This window comes from Salmo salar, chromosome ssa16, assembly GCF_905237065.1.
Source record: "Salmo salar chromosome ssa16, Ssal_v3.1, whole genome shotgun sequence".
Classification (NCBI taxonomy): Eukaryota; Metazoa; Chordata; class Actinopteri; order Salmoniformes; family Salmonidae; genus Salmo; species Salmo salar.
This window is the reverse complement of record NC_059457.1, coordinates 16,015,035-16,032,165: the sequence shown is the minus strand read 5'-3', so window position 1 is coordinate 16,032,165 and position 17,131 is coordinate 16,015,035. Positions and strand designations below refer to the sequence as shown.

Sequence of the window (17,131 nt, the reverse complement as noted above, 5' to 3'; positions counted from 1 at the left end):
AAACCATCTAGTGTTCAGCGAAATAACAACACAATGTCAAATACAGGTAGCCTAGTCAAATAATTAACATCCAATCACATTAACCGTTACTCTCCACTAGCGTCCGTATGTAGCAAAACATAGCTGCTGCTCATGTTGGTATCTGTACTGATGGCGCAAAAGCCATGACAGGGAGACATAGTGGAGTGGTAACACGTGTGCAATCAATTGCTCCCGACGCCACTTGGGTACACTGCAGCATCCACCGAGAGGCTCTTGCTGCCAAAGGAATGCCTGACAGCTTGAAAGACGTTTTAGTCACTACAGTGAACTCACGTGTATTTTCTGCACTATGCAATGACATGGGCAGTGACCATGTAACGCTTTTACAACATACAGCAGTGCGCTGGATATCAAGGGGCAAAGTGTTGACACTGTTTTTTTTATTGAAAGACGGGCTTAAAGTTCTTTACTGACCATAATTTTCACTTGTCTGACCGCTTGCATGATGACGAGTTTCTCACACGACTGGCCAATCTGGGTGATGTTTTTTCTCGCCTGAATGATCTGAATCTAGGATTACAGGGACTCTCCACAACTATATTCAATGTGTGGAACAAAATTGAGGCTATGATTAAGAAGTTGGAGCTCTTCTCTGTCTGCATTAACAAGGACAACACACAGGTCTTTCCATCATTGTATGATTTTTTTGTGTGCAAATGAACTCAATCTTACGGACAATGTCAAATGTGATATAGCGAAGCACCTGAGTGAGTTGGGTGCGCCATTACGCAGGTACTTTCCCGAAACAGATGACACAAACAACTGGATTCGTTATCCCTTTCATGCCCTGCAGTCATCTTACTGATATCTGAACAAGAGAGCCTCATCAAAATTGCAACATGCAGTTCTGTGAAAATTTAATTTAATCAGAAGCCACTGCCAGATTTCTGGATTGGGCTGCGCTCAGAGTATCCTGCCTTGGCAAATCATGCTGTTAAAGACACTGATGCCCTTTGCAACCACGTACCTATGTGAGAGTGGATTCTCGGCCCTCACTAGCATGAAAACTAAATACAGGCACAGACTGTGTGTGGAAAATGATTTAAGACTGAGACTCTCTCCAATACAACCCAACATTGCAGAGTTATGTGCATCCTTTCAAGCACACCCTCCTCATTAACATGTTGTGAGTTATTCACAATTTTCGATGAACAAATAAGGTTTTATATGTAAGATGGTTAAATAAAAAGAAAAGGTACTGATTATTATTATATTATTATTTGTGCCCTGGTCCTATAAGAGCTCTTTGTCACTTTCCACGAGCCGGGTTGTGACAAAAACTCACACTCATTCTTATATTTAATAAATGTATCGTATAGTGTGTGTGTGTGGCAAGCTTACAACAATGGCAAAAAACAACATTTGAGAGTGCGCTGACCCTGGTGCTAGAGGGGGTATGCAGCTAGAGGTTGAATGTTTGAAGGGGTACGGGACTATAAAAAGTTTGGGAACCACTGTTCTAGAGCATTGGACAGATTCTCAACAGACATTGGACAGATGTAAAACCAATTGAAATCAAAATTCTGATTCTAACATGTTCTAATTTCAAGTAGGGGATGGTTTATGATGCAATGTTGCACCTTTTCAACTGTGGAAAAAAAATACCATGTTGGCTGAGCCTGCAATTGCTTTCAATTAACAACAAACAGCAACCTAAGCCAAGTCCTATAACAACATAGTACCACAGTAATGTTGTGACCTACACTTTCTTTTACATGAACGAAGAAGAACATAAACAGCAGTCACAATAGTTGGCCCACTTGGACTGAATAGCCCAGACTCTTTGGCTTTGCCTTGTGTCATCATGACCATGAAAGATGACATGTTGTCAAACTTTTCACATAAATGTCTGATTTAAAACTTCTATGGAGATACAAAGGACTCATAAGAATTACTCGTTGCAAAAAATGTAGCTCATGTATAAAAATCGACATTTGAAAAATCTAAGTACATGTAGGCACCCTGCTTATCCATTGTGCATATCCACCCCACCCAGCCTGTGGATTGTCACACTGTTGATAAAGACCCTTTACTAAAGCAGAGGATAGGCCTACTGATAATGCAGCTGACCACCATGGCCTAGCCCTAGACAGAAGATACTCACAGCTCTTCTGACAGGGGGATTAATGAAACCCTATAGGAGCTTCACTGTAGGCCCCCAAAAACCCTGACTGAGACAGAATGGCCTAACCAGTCCCATTCATTACTGCACCAATACAGTGGACAGAAAGAGCACGTGAGTAATAGAGAAGACTCATATACGCTTGTTGTGCATGCAGTATCTTTACCAGTCTTTTGGGAAATATCCAAATGAAACAGCCTATTCTAGTAAACGATATGTCAAACAAAGGAGGCAAAGGGAAATGCCTTCATTCACAACAATGCAAGACAATGAGACAAGGATCATGGTGATCTGTCTTCACACTGTGTAATTTGAGGTACACATACAGTACGCTCACAAAGGCCTGTTTAACATGGCTTTTACTCAGTGTATGCACACATAAGGCATGTGTAAACAGCACCATCAGGAAACACACACACACACACACACAGTGACAAACACACAGTGATATTAAATCACTAACGTGTAAACAGTTGCCCTTGTTCGCACAGACCAACTGTTCATTCTGGACAAAAACAAAGCTCTGGCTCAAATTACAGGAAGTGTTAACACTGAGACAGACAGGGAGGGGATGTCTTTCACCTGAGCAGTGGATCAGTGTGTATCTGCATGGGGTAGTCCTCTTCAGATGGTTAGACTCTTCAGATGGTTAGACTCTGCAGGGCAACAGCCCTATCCAACCATCTCTAACACAGCTCAGAATAGCATAACTCCAGAACACGGCCAAATCCTTTATGTTCACCAACATGCCGCTGGGTGCCCTTTTTTCATTTTGAGTTCCTGCTCCCTGAAAGATCTGTGCACGGCCCTGAGTCAGTGTACCTTATGTTTTACTTTAAACGTTCTGGTTTACTATAATTATGTCTTCCTTGGCAGTGATTTGTCATCTGTTGTGATACATACTACAGAGCACAATAAGACCCAATAGTGGCGGCAGGTAGCCTAGTGTTTAAGAAGGTTGGGCCAGTAACCGAAAGGTTGCTGGAATGAATCCCTGAGCTGACAATGTAAAAATCTGTTGTTCTGCCCCTGAATAAGGCAGTTAACCCACTGTTCGCTGAAGACATGGATGTCGATTATGGCAGCCCCACCACCACTCTGATTCAGAGGGGTTGGGTTAAATGTGGAAGACACATTTCAGTTGAATACATATCCCCTTTCCCCAAGAAGGAAATGTATATTTGAAGACTATATTTCCTAAATACTATATCCACCAATTGTTCACGTGTGCCTTTTCATCAGAAATGATTGCTTATGTGTGTGTAAAATATAACTGTTCTCCCATTTTTAATTAATAGATTTTAGATGTGTATGAAAATAGTTTTTTTGCAAAACGCTATGTATGTTCTTATCCTGTATATGTGACTGTGATATGTGGTTGTCTCACCTAGCTATCTAAAGATGAATGCACTTACTGTAAGTCACTCTGGATAAGAACATATTCTAAATGACTAACATTTCGAATGTAAATGTTTTACGTACAGATCTCATATTACTGTATTGAATAATTTTTTCCAAACATTAAATATTGATATCACAAATGTATCATTTGCACAGTTATTTATAAAGAAAATTGTTATTTGTTACTTTTGTAGGTGTAAAACCTAGCAGGACTACTTAGACTATATAAACACCATGTCACGCCCTGACCTTAGAGAGCCTTTTCATTTCTCGATTTGGTTAGGTCAGGGTGTGATTTGGGTGGGCATTCTAGTTTTTCTATTTCTTTGTTTGCCGGGTATGGTTCCCAATCAGAGGCAGCTGTCTATCGTTGTCTCTGATTGGGGATCATACTTAGGCAGCCTTTTTTCCCACCTTAGTTTGTGGGATCTTGTTTTTGGTACTGTGCTGTATGCCCTACTGAACGTTACGTTTTCGTTTGTATTTGTTTTGTTTTCGGTGTTCATTTAATAAATGTAAAATCGACGAGCGTAGCAGAAGATCCCACCACCGAAGGACCAAGCAGCGTGGCCAGGAGGAGCAGGGATCCTGGGCCCGGGAGAAAAGGGAGTGGAGGACATCATGGACACGGGAGGAGGTTATGGCAGGGGACAAGACCCTGCCATGGAAGCGAAGGAGGATCAATGACGACTCCGGGTTTCGCAACCAGGACGCAAGCCCAAAAGACAGCCCCCCCAAAAAATTGGGGGGGGCACACAGAGTGGTCGGCGGAGCCGAGGGGTGAACAAGAGCCAGTCAGGGAGTCAAGTGAGGAACTCGACGAAAGATTCCGGAGAGAGGTGTTGGCTTTGAGAGCGCTGCAGAGCGGGCGTGCTGAGGAGCGTGACACCAGTCCGGTGTCATATGCACCAGTTTCATGCATCTGGCCTCCAGTGCGCCTCCCTAGTCTGGTACGTCCTGTGTCTCCTCCACGCACTCGCCCTGAGGTGTGTGTCACCGTTCTGGTACAATGTGTGCCAGTTCTACGCACCGTGTCTCCAGTGCGCCTCCACAGCCCAGTGCGTCCTGTGCCAGCCCCCCGCACTTGCCGTGCGAAGGTGGTCATCTGTCCAGGACGCGTTGTGCCAGCTCTATGCTCCAGACCTCCAGTGCGCCTCCACGGTCCAGGATATCCTGCGTCGGCCCTACGCACTGTGTCGCCAGTGCGCCTTCACAGCCCAGTGCGTCCTGTGCCAGCGCCCCGCACTTTCCAGGCTAAAGTGAGCATCCAGCCAGGACGGGTTGTGCCAGCTCTACGCTCCAGACTTCCAGTGCGCCTCCATGGCCTAGTATATCCTGTGCCAGCTCCGCGCATCCGGTCTCCAGTGCGTCTCCCCAGCCCGGTACGACCTGTGCCTGCTCCACGTACCCGGTCTCCAGTGCGTCTCCCCAGCCTGGTAAGCCCTCTGCCGGCTCCACGCACCCAGTCTCCAGTGCGTCTCCCCAGCCTGGTAAGCCATGTGCCGGCTCCACGCACCAAGCCTCCAGTGATGATCCACGGCCCGAAGCCTGCAGCGAAGATCCATGGCCCGGAGCCTCCAGTGACGATCCATGGCCCGGAGCCTCCTGTGACGATCCATGGCCCGGAGCCTCCTGTGACGATCCATGGCCCGGAGCCTCCTGCGACGGTCTGCGGTCCTGAGCCTCCAGCGACGGTCTGCGGTCCAGAGCCTCCAGCGACGGTCTGCGGTCCAGAGCCTCCAGCGACGGTTCCCAGTCCGGAGCCTCCAGCGGGGGTTCCCAGTCCGGAGCCTTCTGCGGCGATCTACGGTCCGGAGTCTCCGGCGACGACCCACGGTCCGGAGCTTCCGGCAACGATCCCCGCACCAGAGTCACCACCAAAGATGGCGGATTCGCGAGCGGAGCGGGGTCTACGTCCCGCACCGGAGCCGCCACCGAAGCTATATGCCCACCTGGACCATCCCCTATAGAGTCAGGTTTTGCGGCCGGAGTCCGCACCTTAGGTCAGGGTGTGACTTGGGTGGGCATTCTAGTTTTTCTATTTCTTTGTTTGCCGGGTATGGTTCCCAATCAGAGGCAGCTGTCTATCGTTGTCTCTGATTGGGGATCATACTTGGGCAGCCTTTTTTCCCACCTTAGTTTGTGGGATCTTGTTTTTGATACTGTGCTGTATGCCCTACTGAACGTTATGTTTTCGTTTGTATTTGTTTTGTTTTCGGTGTTCATTTAATAAATGTAAAATGTACGCCTACCACGCTGCACCTTGGTCCGATCCTTCCATCGACGAGCGTAACACACCATGTATTCAAATTAGTGAAATCGGCTATTTCAGCAACACATGTTGCTGACAGGTGTATAAAATCGAGCACACAGCCATGCAATCTCCATAGACAAACACTGGCAGTAGAATGGCAACTGAAGAGCTCAGTGACTTTCAACATGGCACCGTCATAGGATGCCACCATTCCAATAAGTCAGTTTGTCAAATTTCTGCCCTGCTAGAGCTGCCCCGGTCAACTGTAAGTGCTATTATTGTGAAGTGGAAACGTCTAGGAGCAACAATGGCTCAGCCGTGAAGTGGTAGGCCACACAAGTTCACAGAACAGGACCGCCGAGTGCTGAAGTGCAGAGTGCGTATAAATCGGCTGTCCTTGGTTGTAACACTCACTACCGAGTTCCAAACTGCCTCTGGAAGCAACGTCAGCACAATAATTGTTCATCGGGAGCTTCATGAAATGGGTTTCCATGGCCAAGCAGCCGCACCCAAGCCTAAGATCACCATGCGCAATGCCAAGCGTCACCTGGAGTAGTGTAAAGCTCGCTGCCATTGGACTCTGGAGCAGTGGAAATGCGTTCTCTGGAGTGATGAATCACACTTCATCTGGTAGTACGACAGATGAATCTGGGTTTGACGGATGCCAGGAGAACACTACCTGCCCGAATGCATTGTGGCAACTGTAAAGTTTGGTGGAGGAGGAATAATGGTTTGCGGCTGTTTTTCATGGTTTGGCGTAGTTCCCTTTGTTCCAGTGGGGGGAAATCTTAACGCTACAGCATACAATGACATTCTAGATGATTCTGTGCTTCCAATTTTGTGGCAACAGTTTGGGGAAGGCCCTTTCCTGTTTCAGCATGACAGTGCCCCCGTACACAAAATGAGGTCCATACAGAAATGGTTTGTCGGGGTCTGTGTGGAAGAACTTGACTGGCCTGTACAGAGCCCTGACCTCAGCCTTATTGAACACCTTTCGAATTAATTGGAACGCCGACTGCAAGCCAGGTCTAATCGCCCAAAATCAGTGCCTGACCTCACTAATGCTCCCATAAGAGTGGAGGCTGTTATAGCAGCAAAGGGGTGGACTCCATGATTTCAGAATGAGTTGTTCGACGAGTCCACATACTTTTGGTCATGTAGTGCATTTCTCTGAGAGTGAGGCGGATATATAGCATTTTGCAAAAATAAACATGATTATTTTTTTTTCTGAAATGAAACCATCAAGTGATACATTTTAAACAAATACACGTCTGTCATTGAACCCCATGCCATGCTTAGACAGTGAAAAACCCCACCAATCTCTTTACTAATTTCTTTAAACGATGAAAGCTAATTTACCAACATTTCTGAAAAATGGATATATAGCATTTTGGAATGAAACTCTTCATTTCCAGTTTACACAGCGACACTCAGAAGCACTAGAGCAAAAGTAATTAACCGAGTCATCACAAAATCACAGCAGGCCTATGGTAATGCCACTTATCTCATTAAGACTATGGCATCGACAGAAAACTGACAAACAAAGAAGCTAATCCACGGCACATTAAGTGTGCTGGTAATTCAATAGAACCTTCATTTGGCAGCCATCTTGCTCTGTTTGTTCGATGATGCTCTTTCTTTCCAAACAGTACAGCACACAGACCCATCATAAGGTCTCACTCTGTCTTGCTCTCTCTCTCTCTCTTGCTCTCTCTTTCCTAGAAAAAAAACATCAACCATTAGACAATGGGTAGCAGTCTTAATTAGAAAAATGACTTCCTTTGCAATCCTGGCTAAGTAGTTTACATACTGTAATTACAGGGACCAAATCATCTTTTCATCATTTCACTGATTGAGCTCATCAACCCAGTAGGATCTCTTGTGTTGTGCTGCTTGTGCTCAGGGAACATCTGGGCTCAGAGAATTAGCCTTTATTGTAGCAAACCTTACTACATGTACCCTCCTGCTGCATTACATTACTACATGTACCCTCCTGCTGCATTACATTACTACATGTACCCTCCTGCTGCATTACATTACTACATGTACCCTCCTGCTGCATTACATTACTACATGTACCCTCCTGCTGCATTACATTACTACATGTACGCAATACTACAAGTTCCCATTTCATTTTATTATGATCATTTCTGCATTAGAAAGATCACAATAAAATCTGAAAACATGGGCAGGTAAATATTTGCGATCACTGATTTCCCAAGGACATCATTTGATGATGTTTTAGGGATTTTGGTTGGCACATTTAGCTATGAAGCTCCACATTCACTGTGGAGTATAAACGCATTGCACTGTGGTTAAGTAGAGTAGATGTAACCAGCACATTTCACATAAATGTAATTTCCATATTTCATCAACTTTTCTATGCCTTCAGTTTACTGTGACAATGACCCTTAGACTTTGGTCAACCTTAGTACATTGAATAATAGTGAGGCTCATTTTATGCAGAGGATTTTTTTTGTGTGCATCTTTGGTCACACCTAATCTCCAGTCTAAACTACCTGTCACCTTTGAGGTCATAAGGTGAAGTTTTTCTCCCCCGGTCCTATGAGGCAGCTAGATCTGTCACTATGTGTCGCCAATAAAGCCAATAGTTTAATGAGGCAGCTGTTGGATTTTCACTAATCACTCTACCCTGATTACTCTGATGAGTGGATGATGCTCTTAAATAATCACCCACACAAAAAATTGGCAAAATAATTATCATCATCTCCCTAAGTACTGCAGCTGCACCGCCTGCAATAATTACAAATAGAACAGAGCACTTTCTGTCATCCTTTATAACCACTTATTATTAGAGCTAATGCTGAGTGGAGCAGTACTGTAAAGACAGTACTCAGTAGCACATCAGTTGAATACCTAGCTACATAAAGACTTCATAACACATCCATAACCCATAAATAAACCATTCATAAGCAGTACATAAGGAAAGCTTATACTAACAACGTCAAGATGATGTTTTGTCACAGTGATGTCATTTATACTGCCATTATTATTAACCCTTACTTATTCTTCATGGGATTCATCATATAATACCTTATTTGGTTTTCACAATACCTAGTTGGAAGTATTGTAGCCAGTGTTGTGGTATTGACAGTGCATACTGAGTGAGGAACACTGATAATCAGTGCAGGGATGGTAGTAGACTTCATATCAGATCCCCGTGGATCTGTTGCTGCCCTCACCCAGCCACTCCTCCCCCTCGCCCAGTAACGGCCTGGCAGACACAATTAACATTTCCATAAAAACAATTCCCTGCTTCCAATAGTCCAATGCAATTTGTTTTCCATCTCTGTTCATTAATCATTGTTTAAATCAGTGAGCCATCTTTTCCTCACTGCCATCTGCACTCAGCTGTGTTACAGAGATGACACCTCGCCTCTTAATCGAAGCTGACAGCCAAGAGGACGCCTGTCCAAATAGCTTTCTGCATATTTGCTCCACTTCTCCACTCAACGTCCCTCCTTGCAGCCATCAGGTAAAAGTGGGTTATTCAATGGATTTATAATTAATCTAAGAAGTGCAGACACACACGTGCACGCAGGCACGCACACACACACACACACACACACACACACACACACACACAATCAACAGTTTCATTTGTGAAATGTAAAGCTATGGCTGCTCGTAAAGAGAAAAGGAGAACAACAAACGCAACAACAAAGGAATCTCATACATTCCACAATTTGTTCAAGCTGGCAGGATAATTTTTTCTGTTAAATGAGTGCACTTTTTCCTATACAACACTATTGTTTTCCTGGAATTGGGAGCAAGGTTATTAATTATTCACTGTTTAGTGTTCTTGTATGAGGGAGCTGTGCTTTTCATTCCATTGCCTCATAGTTCACAGACTTAAGGCCATGGAGCTTTGGAAATTTCTTCAGGCAATATGCTGAAAGAGTGTTGTTAATCATAAGCCAGGTATTAAAATGAAACTTCACTGTGTTAAGATAAAAGTAACAGTTTGGCGGGTTGAGAAGGTTTTTGAACTCATTTATCCTTCTCTCACTGGATACCAGATTGACCAGTGTACTGCCGAGGACCAGAGCGTCCAGACGAACACCTCAAAAAACTTTGACTTCACACTTTTATCGTAGTTTTTTAAGCCGAACGGCAAACAGCTTTGACCTTTTGTGAGAAAATCTGACATGTGGTGGCAAGAGAGTGCCAACAAATGCATTTGGCTTGTTCATCTGAGCTTGGATTACAGATATTCAAATCATGTGCTTTGTGTTTAAACAATTGATTCCATCAAGGGAGAAAGTTTCTAAGCATATCTTTGCCATGTACTGCACTCTAACATCACTTGCAACATAGTAAAGAGGATAAGATGCTAGCACCTGACTTGACGTTGATTTCAACTTCAGTCAACCTCACTCTGATTTTTTCCTTCTTGCTTTACTCACATTGTCATATTTTGTAAAAAAAAATAAAAATAAACTTCCCTCTTGTATTTTGCATTATGATAGAAAAGGCTATTCTAATATAAGCACAATTCCATTAGCTAGGGTGTCAGTCTGTTCTGCTTTCTTGCCAACTTCTCATGGAATTGCCATGCCAAACTCTGGTACCCAGGCTACAATTTCATCATAATAAACAGGTAATATTCTGAGACATTTTCAAATCAAGACATGCCTTGCATTTCACAGCTTGCTTATTCTCTCATCAACAACAAACACATTTATCAACTAGCTCCCATTTTTGCTTTTCTAATAAAGAGGGTTGCGGTTAAATTATGTGTAAATTCCAAGGCTGAATATTTAATGCTGATTGATCGTACTGGCTGCAACCCACCTGCTCCTCCTCCTGTCCCCTTGGAGCCTGTGAGAGGAGAACTCTGTACTGGAGAGGAACAGAGCATTATGGACTCTTAGCTCACATATGACAGATGGGGCATCATTGCTTCAAAGGCAAGCATTTGCAGATGAGAGGGGGGAGTGTAGGTAAGGGCTAAGGGGTATTTCAACAACACCTCTCTATCTAGGTGACAGTGATAGATATTAGACTAGAGATTCTCTACTATCAAAGTATTCACTGCACCCACTCACATCCTCTGTGTATCACCATTCACATTACACACATTATTATACATAAGGAGAAGTCTGACAATAATAAAACATCTGTACATCCAACAGACCTCAACCCAATTACCACAGTGGATGACTTGATATGTGTCGCATTAAAATGAGTGTTTACTGCAACATATTATCTAGGATGAGAAGATCACAGTGGACTGTCATTATACCACAACAGATTATCTAGGATGAGAAGATCACAGTGGACTGTCATTACACCACAACAGATTATCTAGGATGAGAAGATCACAGTGGACTGTCATTATACCACAACAGATTATCTCGGATGAGAAGATCACAGTGGACTGTCATTACACCACAACAGATTATCTAGGATGAGAAGATCACAGTGGACTGTCATTATACCACAACAGATTATCTAGGATGAGAAGATCACAGTGGACTGTCATTATACCACAACAGATTATCTAGGATGAGAAGATCACAGTGGACTGTCATTATACCACAACAGATTATCTAGGATGAGAAGATCACAGTGGACTGTCATTATACCACAACAGATTATCTCGGATGAGAAGATCACAGTGGACTGTCATTATACCACAACAGATTATCTAGGATGAGAAGATCACAGTGGACTGTCATTATACCACAACAGATTATCTATGATGAGAAGATCACAGTGGACTGTCATTATACCACAACACATTGTCATTCTCATTGAAAAGAGAGAAAGAAAAGACGCATTAACCTAGAGTCTAATTAGGAATCAACGATCAGCCACACACAGTATATTTTGACATACGATGCCTTCAAAAAGTATTCCCAGCCAATGATCCCTAAAAAGAAATGTCGGCACTGAGCAAATGTCAGGTCTGCTGAGCGCAAACTTGAACCTTGTGAAAATTCTGTGCAACTTCTAAGTTAGTTATAACAGTGGTCAAGTAGGCTGCTGTGGCTATTTGATAATGATGTAGGCCTATCAGAGTGCCTACCCTCAAAAACAACGCAGAAAATGCATCCCAAAATATTTTAACATGGAAATAGCTGTTTTGTCATTCAGCCTACAGTAGCAGCTAAAGTGTGGTGTTCAACGTAGGCCTACATTCTGTGAGACTTTTGGAAAAAAATATGCAGGGCTTGACATTAACCTGTTTATCCACTTGTCCATCAGACAAGGAGACTGAAAATGTGTTGTTTGATGCAAGAAACTACTTTACAAATTAAAGATCATTATTATTCCCACACCATTACTACAGAGAATCAGACAAATTGTGCTACCCTCTGCCTATTGGCTACTTCGCTTAATCAAGACCGTCTCAAAATACAACACTGCCCCTTTAAGACAGAAAAAAAGCTCTTTACCTGACTGGGTTTTCAAAGATGTCTAGAAATGTACATGTTTTGTGCTCTTATGGGAAGTAACCACACCCCCTTTGCTGACTAGAAATTAGCTATAACTGGGTTAATAACTCACTAACAAGCAAAGGATATGAACAAATGTGCACAGGTGGCTACATGCAGTACTCGCTTTGATCTCAAAACAAGCACATCTACTCACGACCACTCATGCTGTAAATACAGTCTAGTTCAAATTGAAGGGCACAGACTCATATATGGCAATGGTCTTTTTTCATGTAAGGATACTGCAGCTCTGATTGGTTATGCCGCACCGGTCTGTAGAGTACAGGCTGAGTGCCTGTCATGCCTGTCAATGCAACAGAATCCTACTCCGATGCAATTTGCCTACAAGAAAATCTCTTGCATCGTTAGTTATGTATACTAAGTCTTGCATAGTTCACTTTGTTTAGGTATGTTGCATTGAAAGTGGTGATTACAGCTGTGAGTCTTTTGGTGTAAGTCTCTAAGAACTTTGCACACCTCGATTGTACAATATTTACCCAGTATTCTTTTAAAAAATTACTCGAGCTCTGTCAAGTTGGTTGTTGATCATTGCTAAAAGCCATTTTCAAGTCTTGCCATAGATTTCCAGACGATTTCGGTCAAAACTGTAACTAGGCCACTCAGGAACATTCAATGTCATATTGGTAAGCAACTCCAGTGTATATTTGGCATTGTGTTTTAGGTTATTGTCTTGCTGAAGGGTGAATTTGTCTCTCAGTGTCTGTTGGAAAGAAGACAACCAGGTTTTCCTCTAGGATTTTGCCTGTGCTTAGCTGTATTCCATTTATTTTTATCCTAAAAAACTCCCTCATCCTTGCTGATGACTAGCATACCCATAACATGATGCAGCCACCACCATGCTTGAAAATATGAAGAGTGGTACCCAGTGATGTGTTGGATTTGCCCCAAACATAACGCTTTGTATTCAGGACAAAAAGTAAACATTTTTTACACTTCTTTTGCAGTATTAATTAAGTGCCTTGTTGAAAACAAGTTGCACGTTTTGGAATATTTGTATTCTGTACAGGCTTCCTTCTTTTCACTTTGTCATTTAGGTTAGTTTTGTGGAGTAATTGCAATGTTGTTGATCCATTCTCAGTTTTCTCATATCACAACCATTAAACTCTGTAACGGTTTTAAAATCCCCATTGGCCTCATGGTGAGATCACTGAGCAGTTTCCTTCCTCTACGGCACTTGAGTTAGGAAGGACACCTGTATCTTTGCAGTAACTGGGTGTATTGATAAACCATCCAAAGCCTAATTAATAATTTCACCATGCATGATCGTTGCCCTTCTTTGCAATGCATTGAAAAACCTCCCTGGTCTTTGTGGTTGGATCTGTGCTTGAAATTCAGTACTCAATTGAGGGACCTTACAGATAATTGTATGTGTGGGGTACAGAGATGGGGTAGTAATTCAAAAAGCATGTTAAACACTATTATTGAACACAGAATGAGTCCATGCAACTTATGTAATTTGTTAAGCACATTTTTCCTCCTGAAGCTTGCCATAAGAAAGGGGTTGAATACTTATTCACTCAAAACATTTCAGCTTTTAATTTTTTATTAATTAAAAAAGAAATCTATAAAAAACATTGATATTATGGGGTGTTGTGTGTAGATCAGCGACACAAAATCTAAATTTAATACATTTTAAATTCAGGCTGTAACTCAACAAAATGTGCAAAAAACAGGGGTGTGAATAATTTCTGAAAGCACAGTACATAAGACCTGCTATTCCACCATCATACACAATGCTGTCCATTCGACATGACTTATGACTGAATTTGGGGTCAATTCAAGCATTGAAATACATACACTATCCTACACTATATGACTGATTACCCCACCTATACTTACTTTGGCTATATTTCCCAAGTTCCCTTCACTTAATAGCCTACTGACTTTGGCATTACCAGGGGCAGCCAACCTCACCATAAGGCGCTCATGCATGCACGCACACAAATCTATTCTGAGAAACCATGTCATTCTGAGAAAACGGCATTCGAATAAACTGAAAGTTAGAGTTGCTGGAGATGATAAATACGTTTGACTGATTATTGCAACAACAACAAAAATCCTTACCTGAGCATTTAGATGAGCGCATGTAAAAGACTCCAGCACGTATTGGACTCGAAGTGACAGCTTGAGTTCAGTCAGTGACAAGTGATGGCCTGTGTATCTGACTTTTCCGTGATCCTGCGCTAAAGGGTAATAATAAAATCAGACCTCCGTCAACATCCTTCAACTATTAAACATGCATGCTTTCGAAATGAAGTATGGAAGCATATGAGCTTATAGTTTAATGTCTGTGAGAAGGAGGGGATATGACCACTTCGAGATGGCGTGGACTCCCCCATCTGGTAGTTGACAAGCACTGCGTAAATTATGCATAGGTTATTTACACTCCAAGATTATCAACTACCCGTTTCACTTAAATTAGTCATCATGATGCACATAACATTCAGTAATTTTTTGCTCTGTAAAAACGTCACATTTGAGTGGGTTATTTTAAATTAGACCTAGTCACCATGCACATTAATTGTTGTGAATTTTGGCACCGTAAAAACGTCACATTTAGTAGGCCTAGCAGAGTTTATTTTCGGCATCCTCTTATGAGGTTTGGTACGACTATGCTATAGCCCACCTCCTTATCATCTTAATCTTTCCAGATCTCTCTCTCTCTGTGTGTGTGTGTGTGTGTAAAATGTTTGATTGAGCCTTGCTCCTTAAACCCATGGACTGTGTCAACATCGAAAAAGTAGCCCTGTGACCTCCGATCGTCTTCTCAAAATATTTATAATGAGGATTTTAGCCACTCTGACCCTTTGTAAAACATAATGAATAATGCAGGATACCGCTGACTTGTGATTCAGCTGTTTTTACAGTTAGTGCTTAGAGCGCTCATAGGCTTCTTTTCAGAAAGCTTAATTGGGTGCTTCTAACATTCATCACACTCCTGCCATCCCAATGACCTTCCCAATGGATTATTTTCTAATAGAGAGATGGAATTTATCTATACAATAACCACACACACACAAAAAAGACCCTATTGTGCATACATCCTCAGGCATTCTACCTAGATGAAATGTATAGCCTCAAAGTACTGTACTGATGTTAGCTGTTGTTAGCCGCTGGTGCACTTTGACACCATTTACAGAGGTCTGACTTTCATTCAAATTAACTATATGACCCCAGATTGCTGAAATATTAAATAGATGCAAGAACATGTGCGTGTGTGCATACTTACATTATATAGACACAGATTAATGTAACACTTCAGGGGATGTTTCATCGACCAAGCAGTGATTCTCTATGGAACATGGTTTGAAGTACAGGAGTAGGCTTTATCTGGGCCCATGAAACCAGTCCAGGTGTACAGCAAGGAACAGTTTAATGCCTCTTCTGTAGCTGGGAACATGAGCCTCTTTTCTGAGCAACTGTCTGGTCAACAATACCTGCTTGTCTCTGCAAGGAGATCCTAAATAACCTAACTCTTAAACCCTGCAATGTGGATCTCACTGTTGTGTTTCAGATTAACATGTTCCTTAGGTCTCTTTGAACTGTTAAGTATATGGTCCAACATCTACCTTTGAAGATGAGCTTTAAGTCCAATGATCTGTGTCTAGCCAACGCTCAATCAAGTATGTTAACTGTTAGCTAATTTGTCTCATGCTAACTGGATTGGATTTTCATATTGCAGCCCTAATCCTGATGGTGAGGTGATCACCTCAAGACCAGTTCAGTTTAAACGCTGCTTATCAAACCCTGCACTCTCACCACTTAGCAAGCAGCAAGTGATACAGTGCCGTGAAAAAGTATATACATTCTGATTTTATCTAATTTTTATTTTATTTACACTGAATGTTATCAGATCTTCAACCAAAACCTAATATTAGATAAAGGAAACCGGAGTGAACAAATAACATGAAATGTTGATACTTATTGAATTTTTTTAAATTATGCAACACCAATTGCCCCTGTGTGAAAAAGTAATTTCACCATCACACCGCCGGTATGTTGTTCTTACTGTGGAATGCAGTGTTTGGGACAGACATAACCGGACCCATGTCGTCCAAATAGTCGACTAGAATTTGCCAAAAAGCACCTGGATGATCGTCAAGATTCCTGGAAGAATGTTCTATGGACAGATGAGTCAAAACTAACTTTTTGGACGACACTGGCCCCGTTATGTCTGCGAAAACCAAACACTGCATTTCACAGTAAGAACCTCAAAACAACAGTCAAGCATGGTGGTTGTAGTGTGATGGTTTGGGGATGCTTTGCTGCCTCAGGACCTAAACGACTTGTCATCATTGAAAGAACCACAAATTCTGCTCTGTATCAGATAATTCTAAAGGAACATTTCAGGACATCCATCCGTGAACTGAAGTCGAAGCACAACTGGGTCATGCAGCAAGACAATGATCCAAAACGCACAATCAAGACATCAGAAAGGCTGAAAAGCAACCGGTTCTGGAATGGCCTAGTCAAAGTCCAAACCTGATTGAGATGTTATGGCAGGACCTGAAACGAGCAGTTCATGCTCGAAGACTCACCAATGTCGCTGACTTGTTCAGTGGTTGAAAAAGTACCCAATTGTCATACTTGAGTAAAAGTACAGATACAGTACCTTATTAGAAAATGACTCAAGTAAAAGTCACCCAGTAAAATACAACTTGGGTTAAAGTAAAACAAGTATTTGGTTTTAAATATACTTAAGTATCAAAAGTAAATGTCATTGCTAAAATATACTTAAGTATCAAAAGTATAAATCATTTCACATTCCTTATATTAAGCATACCAGACTGCACAATATATTTGGTGTCTTTTTTACAAATAGCCATAAAA

At 42.2% G+C, this 17,131-nt stretch overlaps 1 protein-coding gene across 1 annotated transcript in view; it reads right to left on the bottom strand.

The window, feature by feature from the left end:
* The window catches only part of LOC106573268 (zinc finger protein 536), a 42,206-nt gene extending 31,505 nt beyond the window's left edge, over positions 1-10,701 (bottom strand). The window contains exon 1 of the mRNA XM_014148177.2: positions 10,635-10,701. Coding sequence (XP_014003652.2) covers positions 10,635-10,701 — 67 coding nt within the window. The remainder of the gene's footprint in view (positions 1-10,634) is intronic.
* Between the last annotated feature and the right edge of the window lie 6,430 nt (positions 10,702-17,131).